This window comes from Bombus affinis, chromosome 10 (assembly GCF_024516045.1).
Source record: "Bombus affinis isolate iyBomAffi1 chromosome 10, iyBomAffi1.2, whole genome shotgun sequence".
Classification (NCBI taxonomy): Eukaryota; Metazoa; Arthropoda; class Insecta; order Hymenoptera; family Apidae; genus Bombus; species Bombus affinis.
Window position 1 is genome coordinate 7,901,232 of NC_066353.1, and position 18,759 is coordinate 7,919,990.

An 18,759-nucleotide genomic window follows, 5' to 3' on the forward strand; every position below is an offset into this window, starting at 1 on the left:
CAAGCTATCGATTAATAATTTCTTTAAACAATATGTACCACGTATTTTGTACCAAAACTAACGAGATTTAGTAATCTAATTTTATTAATTAAGGATAAATAATAGCTACTAAAATTAAAAAATTACCAATCCAGAATAATATAACATCTATGTGTTTTATCAATATTTTAAGATAAAAAGAGAAAAGGCGCCAATTCTCGTCTACTCTGCCCTCTATGGCGGTCCGTTAAAACACTCAACACACTATCGAAAAGATTCCACGTCTCGATAGCTCCACAGATAACTCGATAACTCGAGTCATTTGTGGTTTACGGAACACGGCGTCACATCTCCTGTAATATCGATCATTTAAAGATCTTATTACGCTCTTTATAATCTATAACATATTGTTAAGTACATGTATATATGTATATATGTATGTATAATATATGTGTACGTACTTCTATTGTTTAAAAATAAAAATTAAAAAACTGTAGTTATTAAGTTTAAAAAGTTTAAAAGGTTTAATTATATCTGTATGTTAAGAAAAAGTTATCTGCACATTTAATACAAATAGAACCACAGACATGATCCCTCGTCCATCGATTTCCTTTTGTCGTTTAAAATTAACGAAACATTTACAACAGGCCATGAAACTATTCGCTCACTATTTGCAATGAAAACAACGGAAGCACTTTTGAAGCATTCGTTCTCACTTTCTTACGTGTATATCGTAGAGACATGAACAGATATACGTTTCCACTTTCATTTTTTATTTATCTAGAATGAAGAACAAACGAGCATCCGTTCGCCTAGTGTAAATATACCATAATAATAGTTTACGTTCAGATAAACGAATATAATGATTGGAAGTTTGTTTAATTGAGCATTAACATGGTAATAATTAAGGTCTTGTTTGAATAAACGGAGCACGTTCAAACGAACTAATTACAATAAACGTAACGTTATAAATTGTAGTGGACGTAATAAAAGCTCTGATCCTTTTCGAGGTCGGTATTTCAGGATGCGAGATACGAAATTTCATATAATCTCACGTCTATTCCGTATTTAATTAATGAGAAAAAATTTATTTAATTAATGATGAAATAAAATTTTAAATTTTATTATGTAAAATTATAAAATTTATTTAAAAAAAATATATTTCGAATGGAGGCGCCGGGTATCGATCCCGGTACCTCTCGCATGCTAAGCGAGCGCTCTACCATCTGAGCTACGCCCCCCACGTTTTACGACGTTCTTATCTTATATTTTTATATTCATTTACTTTTATATGATGAAGTTTTTATTTATTTCACATTACAAAACCCGTAATAATGCATGAAATGCATATATTGAACGATCTAAATCAATATTATTGCAATAGTATTAAATGTTTATTATGGACTGTAAAAATGTTACATTTCACATCAAATTTAATTTTTGTATGTTTTTAGATAAAGGAATGCTAACTTTTTCTTTTATTAAAAAATGTACAAGTTAGAGTTTGTATAAGAAACATAAAACAGTTCTGGTTCATGGTAGTGATACAATTAAACATGTTGGCCGTGACAATCACCACACATACTCATGGTCATATTATTTATTGCTTCTTAACTATCGGCGTTATGCAAGTAAAATCTTAGTAAATGTAGGTACTTACTATCAATTCCATGAAACAAAAAGCCACATTTACGTTGTTTAAATTATAAGTCAACTTGTATTCGTCTTACTGTTAAAGTATAGTTCAAACGTAATTTTCATAGTTTAAGAATTTAACATTGTATTTCATAGAAATATATATATACAATGATAAGATTGGATGCAAAATAGTAACTTTAACCTTCTGTTTTGACAAACTTTTCTAATTTTATGTTTTAACGATAAACAAGTACGAGTTAATAATAATAGACGTGCATATTATGAAATAAATTTTAAAATATCGCAGTTTAAGCAGTCAAGCATGAGTACGTACTTGACGTCAATTATATCGTTATGCGAGATCGCGACGGGTTCGCGCATAAATCGAGCGCGGAACATGAAACGAAAAGCAGCGATGACTCGAGCGCGACTGATATTGCCGATTGTTAAAAAGTGACATCTGTTGCGAATTCTCAATTAAGTGCCGATCAATCAGGTTGCAACCGATCGGTTGATATCGCGAACCTTGAACGTTAATTAATAATTAACGTTCAAGGTGGAGATATATTAAATATGGCGAGTAGTAGTATGGCTTGGTTATTTATTTGCATCTTTTAGTATACACGAAGAGTTTGACGTTCTGATAAACACTATTGTAAGATTTTGTTGATATAGCTTCTAGAAACTTAGTCTGATCTTTGTATACTAACTTTCCTTATGACTGTTTCGTTTGATTTGACTCATCGGGCACTTAGGGTGATTATAACCTCTTAACGAAATCCGCATCACTTGGGAGATAGGAAACCACATCGAAAGATTTGGACTTTCCCAACAAAGGCAAAGATGCTGTCCGAATCATAAACGGACGCCACTCCAAATCCCGAATAAAGTCGACTATGCTGACTCTTCTGAATTTTTCGCCGATCAATTGATTAACAATGACGCGAGCCGATATCAGCTCGCCGATTTCTACCTCTGCGTGCTCTTCTTCCATTGGTTTCCTTGAATTTTCCGAAGCATGCGCAAGTCTAAGCTATTTGAACGGCTAATATACAGAAAGGTCAACGGCGAATACGGAAGAATAAGAAATTACCGTTCTCCGTTGTTCGCTGTGATAACACTACCAGGTGATAGAAAAAGAAACGCGACGAGCTAAATGGTTGGGATGTAAGATATAAGGCAAAAACATTGACAAGATTCTTACTTTCCGTTGTATCGAAACAAACGAAACTTTCCGAAAATATGATGACTCGATGTTTCTTGTTTTTAATAATAGGTTAATAATTAAACTTTATTTATTTAATCAAGAGCTTGGTAATGATTAACATAAAAAAATTTTTCAAGTTGGCTCGTTGGTCTAGGGGTATGATTCTCGCTTCGGGTGCGAGAGGTCCCGGGTTCAAATCCCGGACGAGCCCAAGGCAAATCTTTTTTGTTCTTTTCTTAATTATTCATAGGGTTGATAATTGTAGATTTAATGGTATAATATTCCATTTAACCGTTATTCTTTTTAATCAATGACTGGAGAGTTTAACTTATGTGGAATGTACAGCAAAATATAAAGTTAAATTATAAATGTACTAATTGTGGTTACATTAGTAATTTTAAGCAATTTTGTACAGACTATTATGTAACGAACAAGTTACTTTTCCCTTGGCTAGATTATACATATAAACAAAGAAGTACCGGTCAGTTGGCAGCTAAATCTCAATGGACTATTTGTAAAACAGGATTAACAAGTTGATTTCATTCATTGCATTATTCACACGTTGTGTTATATTATCCATGTGTAAATATCGTTATGGATTATAAAATGTAACCAAGTTTGAAGCATTGATATGAAATTATTAATTTGTCAATATTTTTTATTCCATTTCATTGGGTCAGTTCTGTAATATTCACGAAATGTTGGCGAAAAAGGGCAACACGTAATACGACTGCAGCCTAAAGTAACAGAAGATATGTTGTAAATTACTCTAGTTAGAAATGTAACAGTTAGAAGCTTTTATCTATTATCTGCTCACGTGTAAGACAGCTTACAAGGCTAGTTCAAATAAGTCCCTCATTACTATAGCCCACTTACAATGATGCAAAGATCATGCATATGCAAAGAAAGAAATATGCAACGAATAAAAATTTATTATGAACCGTACCCGCCACTTTCAGTGTTATCCTCAATTATTGCATAAAATAACCAAAAGTTATTTTGGCTATTTTATTATTAAATTATGTATAATTTATATGTCAATATACAGGTGCCCCCCATCACAGAATCCACAGAAATCATATTGTATGTCGTTAAAACTCATGGAAATATCCTGAATTTTAATTATTATTGTATCATGATCGGTATTGTTTCGTATAAAAATAACATACGATTATATACGTAAGGCGATGCAAATAGAATCTAAGATATGCAGGAAATGAATGGAAAAATCGCCTTTGCCTTTTATGTATTGTCGTAATCTACCAAGGTTGGCCGCAGCATTCAAAATCGATTTAGTTGATAGTATGCACAGAAACACCAGCCATTTAAACACCGTTATAATCGGTAAATGGGAAATGGTCTTAGGTAGCCGAAGCTATATAAAGGGGATGGCTCTACTATTACGGTCAGTGGGGTATATACTCGTCGTAGGTGAAACTCGTCTCAAAAATTTCAAGTCTCCTTTCTCTTCGTCCAAATTGGAAATTAACATCGCTTTTAAGTAAGTAAACTTACTTTTATTCAATGACTCAACTTTTATCTTGTTAACGTTAACTTCATGTTCATGAATTCGCGGATTTATTGAACGTTATTGGTCGGTCGTATGATTTATCGATCGTTCTGTGCATTAATTCATTAAGAAAATGATGGTTGATGCGATGTTATTGCAATTCTATCGTAAATCATAGACATTATCACAGTGGAGTGATCGATCTATAGCGAATCTTAAACGTAAGTCAATTGCTTGCTTAAATTGCGCGCTTTGATTAATTTTTAACATTTAAAAATAGTTAATGGTTAAATACCTTGTTTTTTAAGCAGGGAATGCGATAAATGTCTACTTGGAAGGATTAATTGAATTGTGCAAATAGAAATATAACGAGAACTTATCTTTCATAGTAAATTAATAAATTATAATTGCTAACGAATTAAAATTTATGAAGAAAGTAATTAGCTTTAGTTACTTTGCCGAATATTTTCATCTGTTATCGTTTTGTAACTTGTTTCGTATGTTTCAAATTATATCATTTTTTAACGTAAAATGACATCAACGTTATACCAGTAATTATAGAGATACTAATAAGATACATACTATTTAGACAGCTAATATGACATTAGAAAATGTGATAATAGCGTTCTGAATGATTATTATTTATTCGTTTTTTTTTATCTTTAACACCTTTCTCTACTTGATATAATTTTCTTTGATGAAACGAAGGCCGTTATGCTCGGACGCTTCGATTTTATATTCTTCCGTGTGTTCTTGATTATTTCAAGGACATTCTTTCTATGTTTAAAATTTTTATAGGTTCTTTTTGTTTATTAAACAGAGATAAGAGTATTTAGAGATGATTTTTTATATTTGATCAGTGAACAAAATTAGAACGCTAGTTGATTTTAAATGTTAAATACTCCTTTTCCATATTACAATCAGCTTTTCCACCAAAAATCGTTTCTACAGAACTACTCGTAATATGTATTCTCAATTATCGTACATCGCATTAATTATTTTGATTTGACAAATTTAAGCAGCCTCTACTAATGAAATAATTTTAATCGAAAGCGTCATAATATATTCAATATTATTACATAAATGTTAGGAATTTATATATTTAATTATTTATTCACATAATTTTTCACAATTTATTCGCATATTATTCACAATATTTTCATAATTTATTCACATATTCATAATGATATTTTTATGTTAAATTTATGCTTTTATATCATTCTTATATAGTAGATGTCCGTATAATGTGATGTTTAGAGTAATAAGCGACGTTAACAGATCACCTGTTAACATCGAGGAATTCTATAATTTATGACATTAGAACCGCGTTAGACAATCTGTTTAGCAATTTACAATACTTTTACGAATTTCTTCGAAACGATTCTTGAAATAGAATCTTTTCCGTTTCCTTGGTGTTATACGCTGATTAAGTTTTTTTTTTTTTTTGAATAATTATGGAGAAAGCAGGAGAAAGTTTTCTATATGTGGGTATTTAAAGTTATGCAGCGCGGTTCAAGAAAAGTCAGTTACTCGTGGACCATTCTCGATTCGATATCTGTGTCATAGTTTTCAGTCACGTGTTATTCCATTCGATCATCAGGATCGATTTCGATTTGAAATTTGAGACTCGTATGTTATTTGGTGCTAATGTTATGTGAGTATTTGTTTCGTGTGTCGCGAGCAAAACATCTTTTTCGAAACGTTTCGTTAAGAGTTTGATATACGCAACATCGTAAGCAAAGAAGCGTGCTTTGTTATTCACAAATTGTCATTTTGAATCTGTGAATGTTAAAAACAAACGAGTTTCATAATTTCATGTATTTCAGTTTGATGTTCTTTGTGAAGAATTACGGATAATTGTGTTTTGTTTTAATTATCGTTTTAAGCAATAATGTGCCTTGTTTATTAAAAATGTCATGGAGAATATTTCCTTAATGAATCTCAATTTGTGAAACAAGTGTACCTGTTAACTTGGAATAAAAGAAATGTACCGTTAATGTGTTGCAATGTAAATTAGTTCTTCTCATTTCCAGAGAAAATAATGTTTTGTGTGTGATGTGCTGACAAATGAAAATGTACACATTACGTTTCATTGGTAATGTTGCGAATACATCGGATGTATCGGATCCGTTAGTGCAAATAGTTTCTGCTAGAAAGGATTATTCGTTCAGATGAAAGTAAAATATATCAATGTTTAGCCGTAAGACAAATCAGCACATGCGTTTCAAATCTTTTATATGGTTCAAGGAAAATAATTTAAATTTGTCTACAATCATTTTTTATTACATAATTATTTTTAGAATGTGTTTTGAATATTTTTATCAATACTATTTCCATTATCAAATAACTTTCTTTCCTTACCTTTTTTATCCTTTTTAACATCTTATTTATTTATCTATTTTATTTACAGACACAGAAATAATCAACCGAAGGCCCTAATTTTCGTAAATTGTTGCCAACAATGGACAGCAAGGAGTTCCTCGATTTTGGCAAGGCAATGATCGATTTCGTGGCTAATTATACGGACAACATAAGAGATAGAAATGTCCTTGCGGATGTGGAACCAGGATATCTTGTTAAACTGCTACCGGAAGAAGCTCCACAGAAACCGGAAGATTGGCAACAAGTGCTTATAGACGTCGAGCGTTATATTTTACCAGGGGTAAGACATTTTATTACGTGCAATTTTTCTCTCCCTTAAAGAAAAGGATTTCGTAATTTTGTAATTTACCGGCATAAGAAAAATATATTTCTTATTACGTCATTACAAAATCGCCTGTTGGACTATCCAGATTAATTGGGATCAAAGAATGAAACAAAAGTTGGATTATAGACGTTCGCACGAAGAATATTTCATACTAATTTTAGGAGTTCTTACTGCAATTCTTAATGCCACGACTCTGTTTTATTTCAATTTGTCTATTTTGTCCCGCTTGCACTATCTACTTTTTACCGTTGGTCCTTGTGCAGTGAATCTAAGTACATGGAGTGATCCGGAGGGACACGACATTATTTCTTCGCGTTCGGAAACTGTTCAACTCGTTAGAAGCATATTCGCGAAGAATCCACCAGCAGCTGTAACATGTTCGTGAGCAGTGTTCGTCAACGTGTTCATTAGTTGATGGAGACGCATCTTGAGAAACACATACGTAACTGTTTCAACAGATAAAACATAGTCTGCCAAATTTCTGGAGAAATTTGCAAATTTTACTTATCGCCAATTAATATAAAAAAATAAATAATAAATAATAAGCAGAAAAGACTTTGAACTTTATTACTTGTGGAATCATCGTTTTCTCTTGGATTACCTTTATCCGATCATATGAATATTTAATACAACTTTTTTATCGAATGAATCCTTTTTTTTTTAATAGGTGACCCATTGGAATTCACCACATTTCCACGCATTCTATCCAACGGGAAACTCGTATCCCTCGATTGTAGCTGATATTCTAAGCGCTGCCATTGGTTGTATAGGATTATCGTGGATAGCTTCTCCTGCGTGCACCGAACTAGAAGTAATAACATTGAATTGGATGGGAAAATTATTAGGATTACCAAAACAATTTCTGCACAGTAACGAAGGGTTTGGAGGAGGTGTTATACAGGTAAATAATTATAAAAAAGTAAGTGTAGAAGAATATTAAAAATATTCTTCGTACAGGAAAACATTAAACATGTTTTCATTCTTGTTCCAGTAATATTTCTATTTCCTATAAAACATTTGTAAATAATATTTTAATTTGTGAAGTAGTATTTATGTATACGACAGAACGCTGTATTATGAACGAATTATCGAATCGGATAAGGATTTACTCAAATAAATTTAGAATATGTATATAAAATTTTATATATATATATATATATAATATAAAAATAAATGTATAAAAATATATAAAAAGATAAACACATAAAATATTTTAAAATAGTCAGTCAAGCAACGGTACATACTATTCAATAACGGTTGTAATGTTTCGATGAATGAACGCGAATTAGTACACAAACTTGACGCCAGGGGGAGAGGCTTCTCGCTAGTGAAGTAGGTACTGGTATAATATAACTGTCAGCAGAACGAGTGGATCGGTACTCTGGTTTCCCTTCAAATCACGTATAAATCTTTCGCCTTTTACTAAAGATTTCCGTGGAGGGGAACAATTGATGAGTCTGTAAACTAATTTTTTGTAGTACCCAACGTATGTTGGGTCATTTATAATTGAAAAACATAACTATTTTTACAGCAAACTTTTACTGCAAATTTTTACAGCACATTGAATGACTGTAAATGCAAAGAAATTTTCTTTGCTAAATATTTTCTCGCAGGTCGTCGTTGAAAATATATTGTAATATGTGCAAAATATATGCGTTTGAATGTACGAAATATTATCATTTGGCACAAGATAGTACAATTCACTTGTGAAAGTTATTGTTGAAGGAGTTATTCTCTTAGTATTTATTAACAAGAGACGTTATATGAACTGCTTAAGTAAAATTTTGTAAATGACAAAATTATTCGGTATTTTCTTATATGATACTTTAGTAATTTTTAATAATCGTAGAGTAATTAAAAAAAATTGGGCTCGTCCGGGATTTGAACCCGGGACCTCTCGCACCCTAAGCGAGAATCATACCCCTAGACCAACGAGCCGATGTGTACAGGTGCTGATTGATTATTAAGCAAATTAATAATTGCATAACAGTATTAACAAAATGAAATAAGTTTCAGAAATTATTGCAATTTCATTTTCATACATTACTTTACGAGTATACTGTTTTAGTTCTACCTCAAGGTTATTATTCATTCGTACCACAACCATGTCAAATTTATTTGTTATTAAATCAATTTATTTAAATTTATATCACACTGTACGCGATACAATTTATTCTAAGTAAATAAGTTAAAATCTTTCAAATAAATCATGATTTTCATACGCAGTAGTAACTTGAAATTACAAGCACGTATATGTTTTAATTGCATTAGAGTAAATAAAGAATTAGAAATTCTGCGTGCAAAACGCCGTTGGCAATTTGGGCTATTGTTAATACAGTAATTTTTATTTGTGTCGAATAATTAGGGATCAGCCAGCGAGGCCACGTTAATAGCTTTGTTAGCAGCAAGGGAACAAACAACACGTCGTATGAAACATCTACACCCAGATTTGGATGAAGCTATCATCAAGGACAAATTAGTCGCATATTCATCTGGTATGTATTATATAATGCAAAACCTGTTTTCCATCTTAATCTCTTTATTATTTTCCTAAATCTCCTTGTTTTAATCCGTATCGTAAATTATAATTTAAAGCGATTTATAGTTATGATCATGATTTATAATAATTACATCTGTACATATTAAATATATAAATTATTTAATTTCGAATATATCAATACTCCTAATATATTTAGTCTGCGATTATTTTTCTACATCCTGCTTTTATAGGTTAAAATATTATCTGTCGACTAAACTATGTATTGCCGATAATATTGTTATTTGACTAGAAGGCAAAAAGAAAATTACATATATAAAATGGTAAAATAAATCGACATACGAAACCGTTACCGTATAAAGATATCATTTAAATAAGAAAATTATAGTCTCTAAAATCTACTCACATTCATAATTTCAAGTTTCATTGTTTTTACACGTTTTTCGAAATTTGTTCCACAGATCAATCGAACTCGTCTGTAGAGAAAGGGGGAATATTGGCATCGATTTCTATGAGACTTTTACCTACCGATGATGAATGTGTCTTACGTGGTGAAACGTTACTGAAAGCGGTCAAAGAGGATTTAGAGAAAGGTTTAATACCGTGTTGCGTGATTTCAACTTTGGGAACCACTGGTACATGTGCTTTCGATAAGCTTGACGAATTGGGACCTATTTGTAACGAATACAATATATGGTTGCACGTCGATGCAGCTTACGCAGGTAAATCTATTCTTATAAGATATTATCTTTGTAATAGCTGTCTTTGTATATTTTCTGTTAAAATAAGGATACTATAGGGATATTGGAATTTTTTAATTTAAAATTTAAATTTACAAACATGTCGAATTACGACTAATCGTGAACGAATATATTGTTTTTTCTTTAACAGGTGCTGCTTTCATTTGTCCCGAGTATCGATATTTAATGTCCGGCGTTGAATATAGCGATTCCTTTGTTGTGAACGCACACAAGTGGATGTTAATTAATTTCGACTGTTCTCTTTTTTGGTATGTATATACTTTTATTTCACGATGTTAAAATCGAATGATAATTGGATAACAGAAAAGAATCGGAAATGATTTCAGGGTTAAAGATTCTAGGAAACTTGTCGAGACGTTTAACGTAGAAAGAATTTACTTAGAACATAATAAAAAAGGACCAGTTCCAGATTACAGAGTACGTACGTTTCTTAAAAATATCGATTTACTTTATTCCATTATATCGTAAAATGTTTTATGTTTGTTTGTCAAAGTCGTTTTAGATTTGAACAAAAACTAAATACGCTAATAATTATTTTTCAGCACTGGCAAATTTCTTTGGGTCGCCGTTTCCGCTCCTTAAAAATCTGGTTTTTACTTCGTATATATGGAAGCGAAGGAATCGAGCAGTATATACGACGTACGATACAAATGGCGGAGATGTTTGAAAATTATGTTAAATCTGACAGTAGATTCGAACTAGCGACAGAGAGATCTATGTCTTTAGTCTGTTTCAGATTGAAGGTATGTACGAAACAACGAAGAAGCTTGTACCACAGATTGATTTTCCTACAATTACTTGGAAATCTCGACGATACGTTATTTAGTATATTATCTGTACATAATTCAATTTTTAAAGAGCCCGGCCACGTCCAAATAGAAATGTTCAGCTTAAAAGTTAACAATTTGAACATGTAAATTTTAACATCTCTCATAGTAAGCCGTTGCAAAAATGATTTTCCGATTAATTATAGAAAAATGTTGAACTGCCAATACGTTGTGCAAAAGTCCCATCCTGAGTGGTGCGTCTTGTGCGTACCTGATCGAGCGTCCGCCGCTTAAGGTGTCAATTAACTTGTCGACGAATAGGTCCGAATTGTAAACTTTGTAACGTGCAATATGAGAAATTCCATCTTCCCAAAAAATAACAATAATATTGTCCGTATCGTAAACCGATGATAATCTTAAATCGTCAACAATGTGCAATATGCAACCCGGATAATTTCGGTGTTTAAAATATCGCATATTAGAACGTAAAGTCGCCGTTTTCTGCGTTTCTGAATTATTCGTTATGGTGTGCGCGTAGAAAATACAAACTGCCAAGAAATTTCTCTTTAGAGGGAGAATCTCAGACATCCTTGAAGGATATTTTATATTATATATCAAATATACTCGACGGATATTGTCTGATATGTGTACAATGCAATGATTTAAACATTTTTCTAGCAAAATTAAAAAAAGAACAAATTTTCAATTAAAAATGCATTTTCAATTGAAAAGTTCGAAAAAAATACTTTATGACGAACTTAAAAAATGTTTCTTATTTTAGGGTAACGATCGGTTGACGAAGGAACTTATCGATCGCCTAACAGAACGGAAGAAGCTTTATGTAATTGCTGCAACTCACCGTGGAAAATTAATCGTCCGATTTATGGTAGGTTCCCGTATTACTCGCGAAGAAGATATCACGTTTGCATGGAAGGAAATTACGAGTCAAGCGACGGAAATTCTGCAATCATTGACTGCTGCCGCAGAGAGAGAGGTACACGAATCTTTCAAAAATTCGGCAGGCGATATCGTGTCGAGGATACAAAGTTTGAACATTGAATCAAAAACGCAAAAGATATCGTAGAACTGTGCCGCGTAATGTTACTTCAATCAGTTGCAAAAAGATTCTTTGACCAAAGACAACGTCAAGGAAGAATAAAAGAGTCATTTTGTACGAAATTCGATTTTTAGTAAAATTACATGAAAGTATGTGTATTTACAGATTTAGGCTGCTGAGCAAAAAATATCGTTGTTTAAATAAATTAACGAGAGAATAGTACAAGCTTGATGTTCGATTTTTGAAAATGATATATCGCAGCTTTAAATAATTATTATTTGAGTGTTAGATCATATAAATATACCACAACAACAGAGATATTCTATGATAATAGCCTATACAAAAAGTATAGAATATAATTTGTAATTTAATTTAAGCTTGAATTATATTATAAGAATGTATCTTCGTCGACAATAAATATTTTAAGTCCATACGAACTGTGTTTGATCTTTAACATTTATATTTGCGATAACAAAATGATCAACTTCGGTAAAACAATTAAATTCCAAAAATTGGAATCTTCCTATCGTATTTCGAAATTCGTGGATAACTTTAACCTTTAACCTTCTCACGTATATGGTATGCATATATGTAGAAATATGTAGCGTTTTAGCGAATATTTTCTCTATTTATTTATTTATTATTTTAAAATACACTTGACGATTTTAACTTCGAATTATCTCGTCATTTAAATAACAACTCGCACAATCATCTATCTATACAAATATATATTTACGTGAATATCAAGAATTTTTTATCAAATGCTAAGATACAATATTAAAGCAACTATACGAATAAATAAATAGATTTATATTTGCGTTAATATTAAGTACGTACCTAGCTACAACAAGTTGAATAGCTTGAAATAATTAAAATGCAAAAACGGATAAACGATGCTACGCATAAAAATATAGAAACTTTGCATATGAAAATTTAAATACCTGCTACATCCTTTTTTCATTTCAACGATTTATCCCATTTATCCAATCAGATGTATGCGCTATGTAATTTATGACTTATGATTTCAGCGATCTGTTAGTTAACGTAATTCAATGACCAAGTAAAATCTTTATCATAGTTGGCTTTGATGAATATTCTCGACAGTAAAACATCATGACGGTAAGGATCGTTTGTTTGCGCGTGTGATATGCTCTCTTCATAGCAACGTTCGCCAATAAGGAACTCACCTTAATTACATCTAAATTTTTATCAAGATTAATTTTCATCGTCTTCATGAACAAATTCAGTGATTTCGCCGATTTATGTCCAATGAGATGCTACTTAAGAGGGCCAAATTATCGTTTCGAATATTCCGAACAATTCTAGTAAGGTAGATAAGGACAGTCCTACGTATGTCACTCCACTTAACCGTGAAACTCGTGTCTTCGATTTCTTAATCATGTTCCGCATATAATTTCTAACAAAAACAACGAGTAATTGATAAAAAGTATGTTTATTTTATTTACCCTAATGATACGTATGATTTTGTAGAAAAGTTTGTTCGAGGTTGGAATTCACGTTTAACAACTCCATCTACTGTCTGTGTCAGATTAGACAGGGGATGCTAACATCCCGTTAATCTTTTAATACTTAATTTGGAATTTCTTTCTTTCTCTCCATTTTTATTGATATTTTTTAATCGTTAATTAAATCGAACGACAGTTATTAATTTTACAGAGCAGGAAAATGGTCGGTAGATCGAAAGATATGACGGTGTTCTAACAATTTGTTTATGAAATCGCGACTGACATGTATCTTACATACTTACGAATAATTGTTACAAGAAGAATTTAAGCAACAGAGTTCTAGAAAGCAGTGAAACGTACTAACGTAGAATCAATTAATTTGTATTATCTATGCATATGTAGAAACTTTGCATCGAGCAAAGGAGGAAAAGAAAAAGATATACCACCATGTCCAAAACTAGCCAGATTCGAAACGTGTCAGTTGGACCCCTGTATGCTAGATCCATGCAAACCAGAACCAACGGTTGTTATCATTGGTGCAGGAATGGCTGGACTTTCAGCGGCGCATCGGTTGGCGCAATGTGGCCTTCAAAATTTCACAGTATTAGAGGCAACGGATAGGTATTTAAAATATATTAAATTGATGTAATTGCGCGAGAGTATTATTAAACGCTTATGATTGTTATCTAAAATAAAATTTTGTCGTATAGAAACATGCGAGTCGACGTATTTCCATAGTTTCTCACAAACCCTTTATTAATTTCACCTTTTTAATTTAGCAGTCAAATTGTGCAGGAAAGATACTTTTATGCCTTTGAAATATTTTTGATAGAAGCTTCGTTCAAATAATTAATTAACGTTTCAAGATAAATCTCGAGTCACTGACTTCTAAATACCACCTGGATACTTAATTTTCTTCGATACTTTTATCCGTCATTGAAAGAAATAAAAGATCAAAATTTCAAAGAAACGATCAATCGTTTAAAAACGAATTACTTGGTACCTGTAATGAATCTTGTTTGTAGACCAGGAGGTCGAATTCATTCATGTTGGTTGGGTGATGTGGTGGCCGAGATGGGTGCAACCTGGATCGAAGGAGGATGCGTGGCGAATCCTGTATTCACGTTAGCTGCTCAAGAAGGTCTTCTGAAGCCACCGCTCTTCAGGCCTGATCCGAGTCGTGGTCTTTTTTGTACAAGCGATGGCCGCGCTATCGATCTTCCCGTCAGCATTACGGCTTATCACACGTTTCGGCAGATCGAGCAACAGGCGGCAACTCTTTTCTCTCTAGGTTGTGGCCGCACTCACGGAACGTTGTTGAATTTTATGGGCGTTCGAATTCAGCAGGAGCTCCACAATTTTCCGGAGGAGCAACGGTACAGTTGCCCAGGTCAACTGCAAACTTTATCAGCAGCGATGTAAAAGTAGTTGTGGTCTTTTAGTAATTATTAAACGTTATTTACAATAGTAAATATTCGTTAGGAAATGGAAGCAACGTTCGGCACGCCATTTCGTTAGAATATATCGAATTTCTCAAATAAAATTTCATTATTTATATCATACGTACCTTTGGTTCTTACGCGCCTTTCAATTGTTAGCAATTCCTTTGACTTATATACTCATCTTGCCGATTATTTCACGTTTATTTACATTCGTATTTATACAAACGTGGCGCGCAAGATTCCGTAATTAATCAACGTTACGTTACATCACTGCGTTTCTAACGACACGATATCGTTGATCGTTCTGCTTCGGTACCATCGGTGATCTCGCGATTTCAGATATGACGCGGCCAGGGTGATGTACGGGATGACAAACTGCGTGAGATGTCGCTGCGGAGATGATCTGTCGCTGGTTTCTGCAGATCAGTTTGGAAGTTATATCGAGATACCTGGTGGTAACGTGAGAGTGCCCCTTGGATACGTCGGAGTGCTTGCACCTCTGTTACGAGATTTGCCGAGTTGTGCTCTCAAGTTGGTTGAAACAAACATCGTCATAAATGTCATTTTCGCAAGAGAGGTTTATTTCTTCGCTGTGAAAATTACTCCGTCGTAAAGATTTCGAGGGAAATACTATCTTGGATTATTTATTTCTGAAGATAAAATCCTTGTAAAAATACTTTATTAATCTGATTTTCATTATTTTTATTCCGCGTCTTGGTGTATTTTCATATTAAAAAATATGACATTATTTTTGGCAATATTTATCGATCAATCGTTGCTAATTTTGATATTAAAACGTGTTAAGACAGATTGCCGAAAATGTGATTGACGGAGCTCGAAATGCACTGAATTTCGACCAAGCACGATCGTATTAGACTTAAATTTATTAATCATTATTATTAGCGAGGACGTCTATTTCAAAATTCATCTTATTAACTGTGAAACTCAATTTTCTTTGCGAATCTTAGGCAAGAGTGAAATTCGTAAACTCTTATCGTGAACATCTCTGTCACAAAATCTATTCATAACGTTTCCAGTACACAAATTAGTTTCTTTATAGTTTTCACCCAAACTTACAAGTATTCGTTGATCAATATCAATTTGCTACTTTTACCAGAATACGTAGAATGCATTAAACTAGTCGTATAAAACGTATTTTATAGTTTTAAGATACACGAATGAACCTTTAAGGTCGATTTATTAGCAACGATATTATCAATTGCTTCGCTGTTAAAAAGCTATAGATTCTTCAAGACATATGTTATTCATACTTCCAAAAATTTTATTGTATTATTAAGCATTCACAAATATCACGCAATAAATGTAAACGTTGTATATTTTTCAAATATCGGGACCATCTTGTAAAAGTATGAACTAATATTATTATTATTATCAAAAAATTTTTTGCAAGAATAACTTGCAATTTATCAATTTACTAATAGCGTTATTAATCGGTAAACTACTGTGCAAGAGCGACACGTTTCAGGTATAAAACTTACGTTTGTATGAAATTTATTTTTATATTAGATACTGCAAGCCAGTGAGTTGCATTAGATGGGGCGCCATAAGCGATTCGTGTCCTCGAGCAGTGGTGAAGTGCTGCGATGGCGAGGAATTTCCAGCCGATTACGTGATCGTCACAGTGTCCCTCGGTGTCTTGAAGCATCAACACGATAAACTTTTCTGTCCAGCATTACCCGCGGAAAAAGTCGAAGCTATTTGCAAATTAGGATACGGATACGTAAATAAAATATTCCTGGAATATGCAAGGCCGTTCTGGGTTTGGAAGGAAGGAGGCATTAAACTGGCTTGGTCGGCTGATGAACTCGCTGACAGATGCGACTGGGTGAAAGGTACACTAAGCTTGTTTTTCAACGTGCCACTGACACATTATTTGGAAACTCGACGAGAATATTATCGATTCATTGTGAAATTATGACGAATCGAAAGCGAGACTTGAAACAGCAAAAAATATACGATTAGTAAGTTTTACATTCTCAACTATTCTCATTTGAATGTACTTGAATAAAAATGCAAATTATCTTTCGTAGTTTCAATTGCCTTTCATAAATTTATAAAATCGTTATATGCTTTAAAAAACATTCAACGTATTTGCCGAATTCATCATACTTTGCCCGATCCAGCCAAGAAAATAATATCATTTATCGGTATAAAAGTAGGAGAGAAATATTTCCCATCGAAATAATATCAACATGTTAATTTAGAATTTACTAATTTTATTAAAATCTATTTGTACCTTCATCAGTATCTTGCTTTTCAAGTATCTTTTCTATATAATCTATAAAATCGCATTCTTGAAGGATACCGCGACATATATGCGTACGTATGCTTTACTTACTTTTTCTTCAATTTAAATTCAAATTAGCACTTAATTATTTCTAAGCCATTGGATAAACTAGAGATTTATTTTAGATTTCTTTCCAAATAACCGATCGATACTTCGATATATCTTAGGGATTTCGATAGTGGAAGAATTATCGACTTCCCAACATGTTCTGTGTGCGTGGGTTTGTGGCCGAGAGGCAGCAGATATGGAATTGTGCTCCGACGAAGAGGTCGTGGAGTCGATAACGAGAGTTCTTCGACAATTTACCGGTGATCCTACACTTCCCTATCCAGCAAATCTTCTCAGAAGCAAATGGTGCATGGATCAATACTTTGCTGGTTCATGTAGTTACATGGGGATGGACAGTACCGTTGGTCATCAATGTGATTTAGCTAGTCCATTGCCAGGTATGCGAACACGTAATTTCTAGTCGTGAATATTTTTTGAAGCTAATTCGTTCGAGAAACGTCTAAAGATTCCGAAATTATTCTCGTTACATTGAAATTAATTCAATTATAGCGGTTCTGACCGCTATGAAGTCTGTTTTTATTTTGCACCTACAATATTTTCTTCCAACACTTATTTCACTGTTTTCTAGGTACCTGCGAGCCTATACCACCGATTCTTTTATTCGCTGGAGAAGCTACGATTCCAGGACATTACAGTACAGTACACGGCGCCAGATTGAGCGGTATTCGCGAAGCGGAAAGAATAATTCAATTAACGAAACGGTTCGGTGGTCCACCAACGAAAACATCCGATAACAGCTGAGTTCGCATATACTTTCGTGCAAGTAACAAGTTAGTACAAATGGTATTCGTCATAGTAAACGTGGCCGTCTTCTGTCCAAGATGACACCGATCGACGCATTTCATTCAAATAAAATCTTTTACATTTGAAATCTGACGAAACTAAGACATCGATGATTTTATATTATTTATGTAAAGCTCGAAGCGGAGAGTCGTGTCAAATTTTTTGAAAGATACGTTTAAACATTTTTCATTTGATAATTATATCTTTGGTTGTTGTAATGCGTACTTCTGCTGTACCACAAACTGTTAATCTTAATACAGAATATACGTTTTAGCATATTATTGAAATTACCGTTTCGTTCATTTTCGTATAGTAAGATTTCAATGTTTCTGTCACAAGCACAGAAATATTGAATTCTTGTAACCTTTGCTACCCTGTTAGATCAATGAAATCAAATGTTTTGCGATACAGTCCGCTCTAATCAATATTACAATTCTTATACTAGCAAATGATCCTTGCCATTAATTATTTCTAATTATTTTTAATAACCCTTAATCCGGTGGCAAATATTTATCTTTGTCAATGATTTTATTTTACTGGCAATACTTGTCAGCTTATTATTCCGGTG

At 32.8% G+C, this 18,759-nt stretch overlaps 2 protein-coding genes and 4 non-coding genes across 8 annotated transcripts; 4 read left to right on the forward strand and 2 right to left on the reverse strand.

Moving 5' to 3' along the window:
* Nucleotides 1-1,147: 1,147 nt before the first annotated feature.
* Trnaa-agc (transfer RNA alanine (anticodon AGC)) lies at nucleotides 1,148-1,220 on the reverse strand. Its single transcript has one exon. It is a non-coding gene; the product is annotated as a tRNA-Ala (tRNA).
* Nucleotides 1,221-2,963: 1,743 nt separating this feature from the next.
* On the forward strand, nucleotides 2,964-3,035 carry Trnap-cgg (transfer RNA proline (anticodon CGG)). Its single transcript has one exon. It is a non-coding gene; the product is annotated as a tRNA-Pro (tRNA).
* A 1,140-nt stretch (nucleotides 3,036-4,175) lies between these two features.
* LOC126921167 (3,4-dihydroxyphenylacetaldehyde synthase-like) lies at nucleotides 4,176-12,556 on the forward strand. 3 transcript variants are annotated; one of them, XM_050732474.1, is made up of 9 exons: nucleotides 4,176-4,325; nucleotides 6,745-6,996; nucleotides 7,709-7,942; nucleotides 9,407-9,536; nucleotides 10,000-10,260; nucleotides 10,430-10,547; nucleotides 10,626-10,716; nucleotides 10,842-11,042; nucleotides 11,848-12,556. In XM_050732474.1, the coding sequence occupies exons 2-9, from the start codon at nucleotides 6,796-6,798 to the stop codon at nucleotides 12,148-12,150; spliced, it is 1,539 nt and encodes a 512-aa protein (XP_050588431.1). In that variant the 5' UTR covers nucleotides 4,176-4,325; nucleotides 6,745-6,795; the 3' UTR covers nucleotides 12,151-12,556. The 3 variants fall into 3 exon arrangements, with proteins under 3 accessions (XP_050588431.1, XP_050588432.1, XP_050588433.1); XM_050732475.1 differs by lacking the exon at nucleotides 4,176-4,325 and adding an exon at nucleotides 5,840-5,988; XM_050732476.1 differs by lacking the exon at nucleotides 4,176-4,325 and adding an exon at nucleotides 6,493-6,511.
* LOC126921588 (U5 spliceosomal RNA) lies at nucleotides 8,418-8,538 on the forward strand. The gene has a single exon (XR_007712468.1). It is a non-coding gene; the product is annotated as a U5 spliceosomal RNA (small nuclear RNA).
* On the reverse strand, nucleotides 8,908-8,979 carry Trnap-agg (transfer RNA proline (anticodon AGG)). Its single transcript has one exon. It is a non-coding gene; the product is annotated as a tRNA-Pro (tRNA).
* A 680-nt stretch (nucleotides 12,557-13,236) lies between the features above and the next one.
* LOC126921285 (peroxisomal N(1)-acetyl-spermine/spermidine oxidase-like) lies at nucleotides 13,237-18,332 on the forward strand. The gene is made up of 7 exons (XM_050732740.1): nucleotides 13,237-13,242; nucleotides 13,933-14,210; nucleotides 14,615-14,965; nucleotides 15,371-15,562; nucleotides 16,559-16,884; nucleotides 17,507-17,785; nucleotides 17,977-18,332. The coding sequence occupies exons 1-7, from the start codon at nucleotides 13,237-13,239 to the stop codon at nucleotides 18,147-18,149; spliced, it is 1,605 nt and encodes a 534-aa protein (XP_050588697.1). The 3' UTR covers nucleotides 18,150-18,332.
* The last annotated feature ends 427 nt before the right edge of the window (nucleotides 18,333-18,759 follow it).

What these genes read in the sequence shown, in the direction of transcription:
- LOC126921167 (XM_050732474.1), top strand. Translation starts at nt 6,796, where the DNA reads ATGGACAGCAAGGAGTTCCTCGATTTTGGCAAGGCAATGATCGATTTC. An exon ending in AGCGTTATATTTTACCAGGG is followed by an intron (nt 6,997 to 7,708) that starts GTAAGACATTTT and finishes TTTTTTTAATAG; the next exon opens with GTGACCCATTGGAATTCACC. An exon ending in CGTCGATGCAGCTTACGCAG is followed by an intron (nt 10,261 to 10,429) that starts GTAAATCTATTC and finishes TTTCTTTAACAG; the next exon opens with GTGCTGCTTTCATTTGTCCC.
- LOC126921285 (XM_050732740.1), top strand. An exon ending in GTATTAGAGGCAACGGATAG is followed by an intron (nt 14,211 to 14,614) that starts GTATTTAAAATA and finishes TCTTGTTTGTAG; the next exon opens with ACCAGGAGGTCGAATTCATT. An exon ending in TTGCCGAGTTGTGCTCTCAA is followed by an intron (nt 15,563 to 16,558) that starts GTTGGTTGAAAC and finishes TTTTTATATTAG; the next exon opens with ATACTGCAAGCCAGTGAGTT.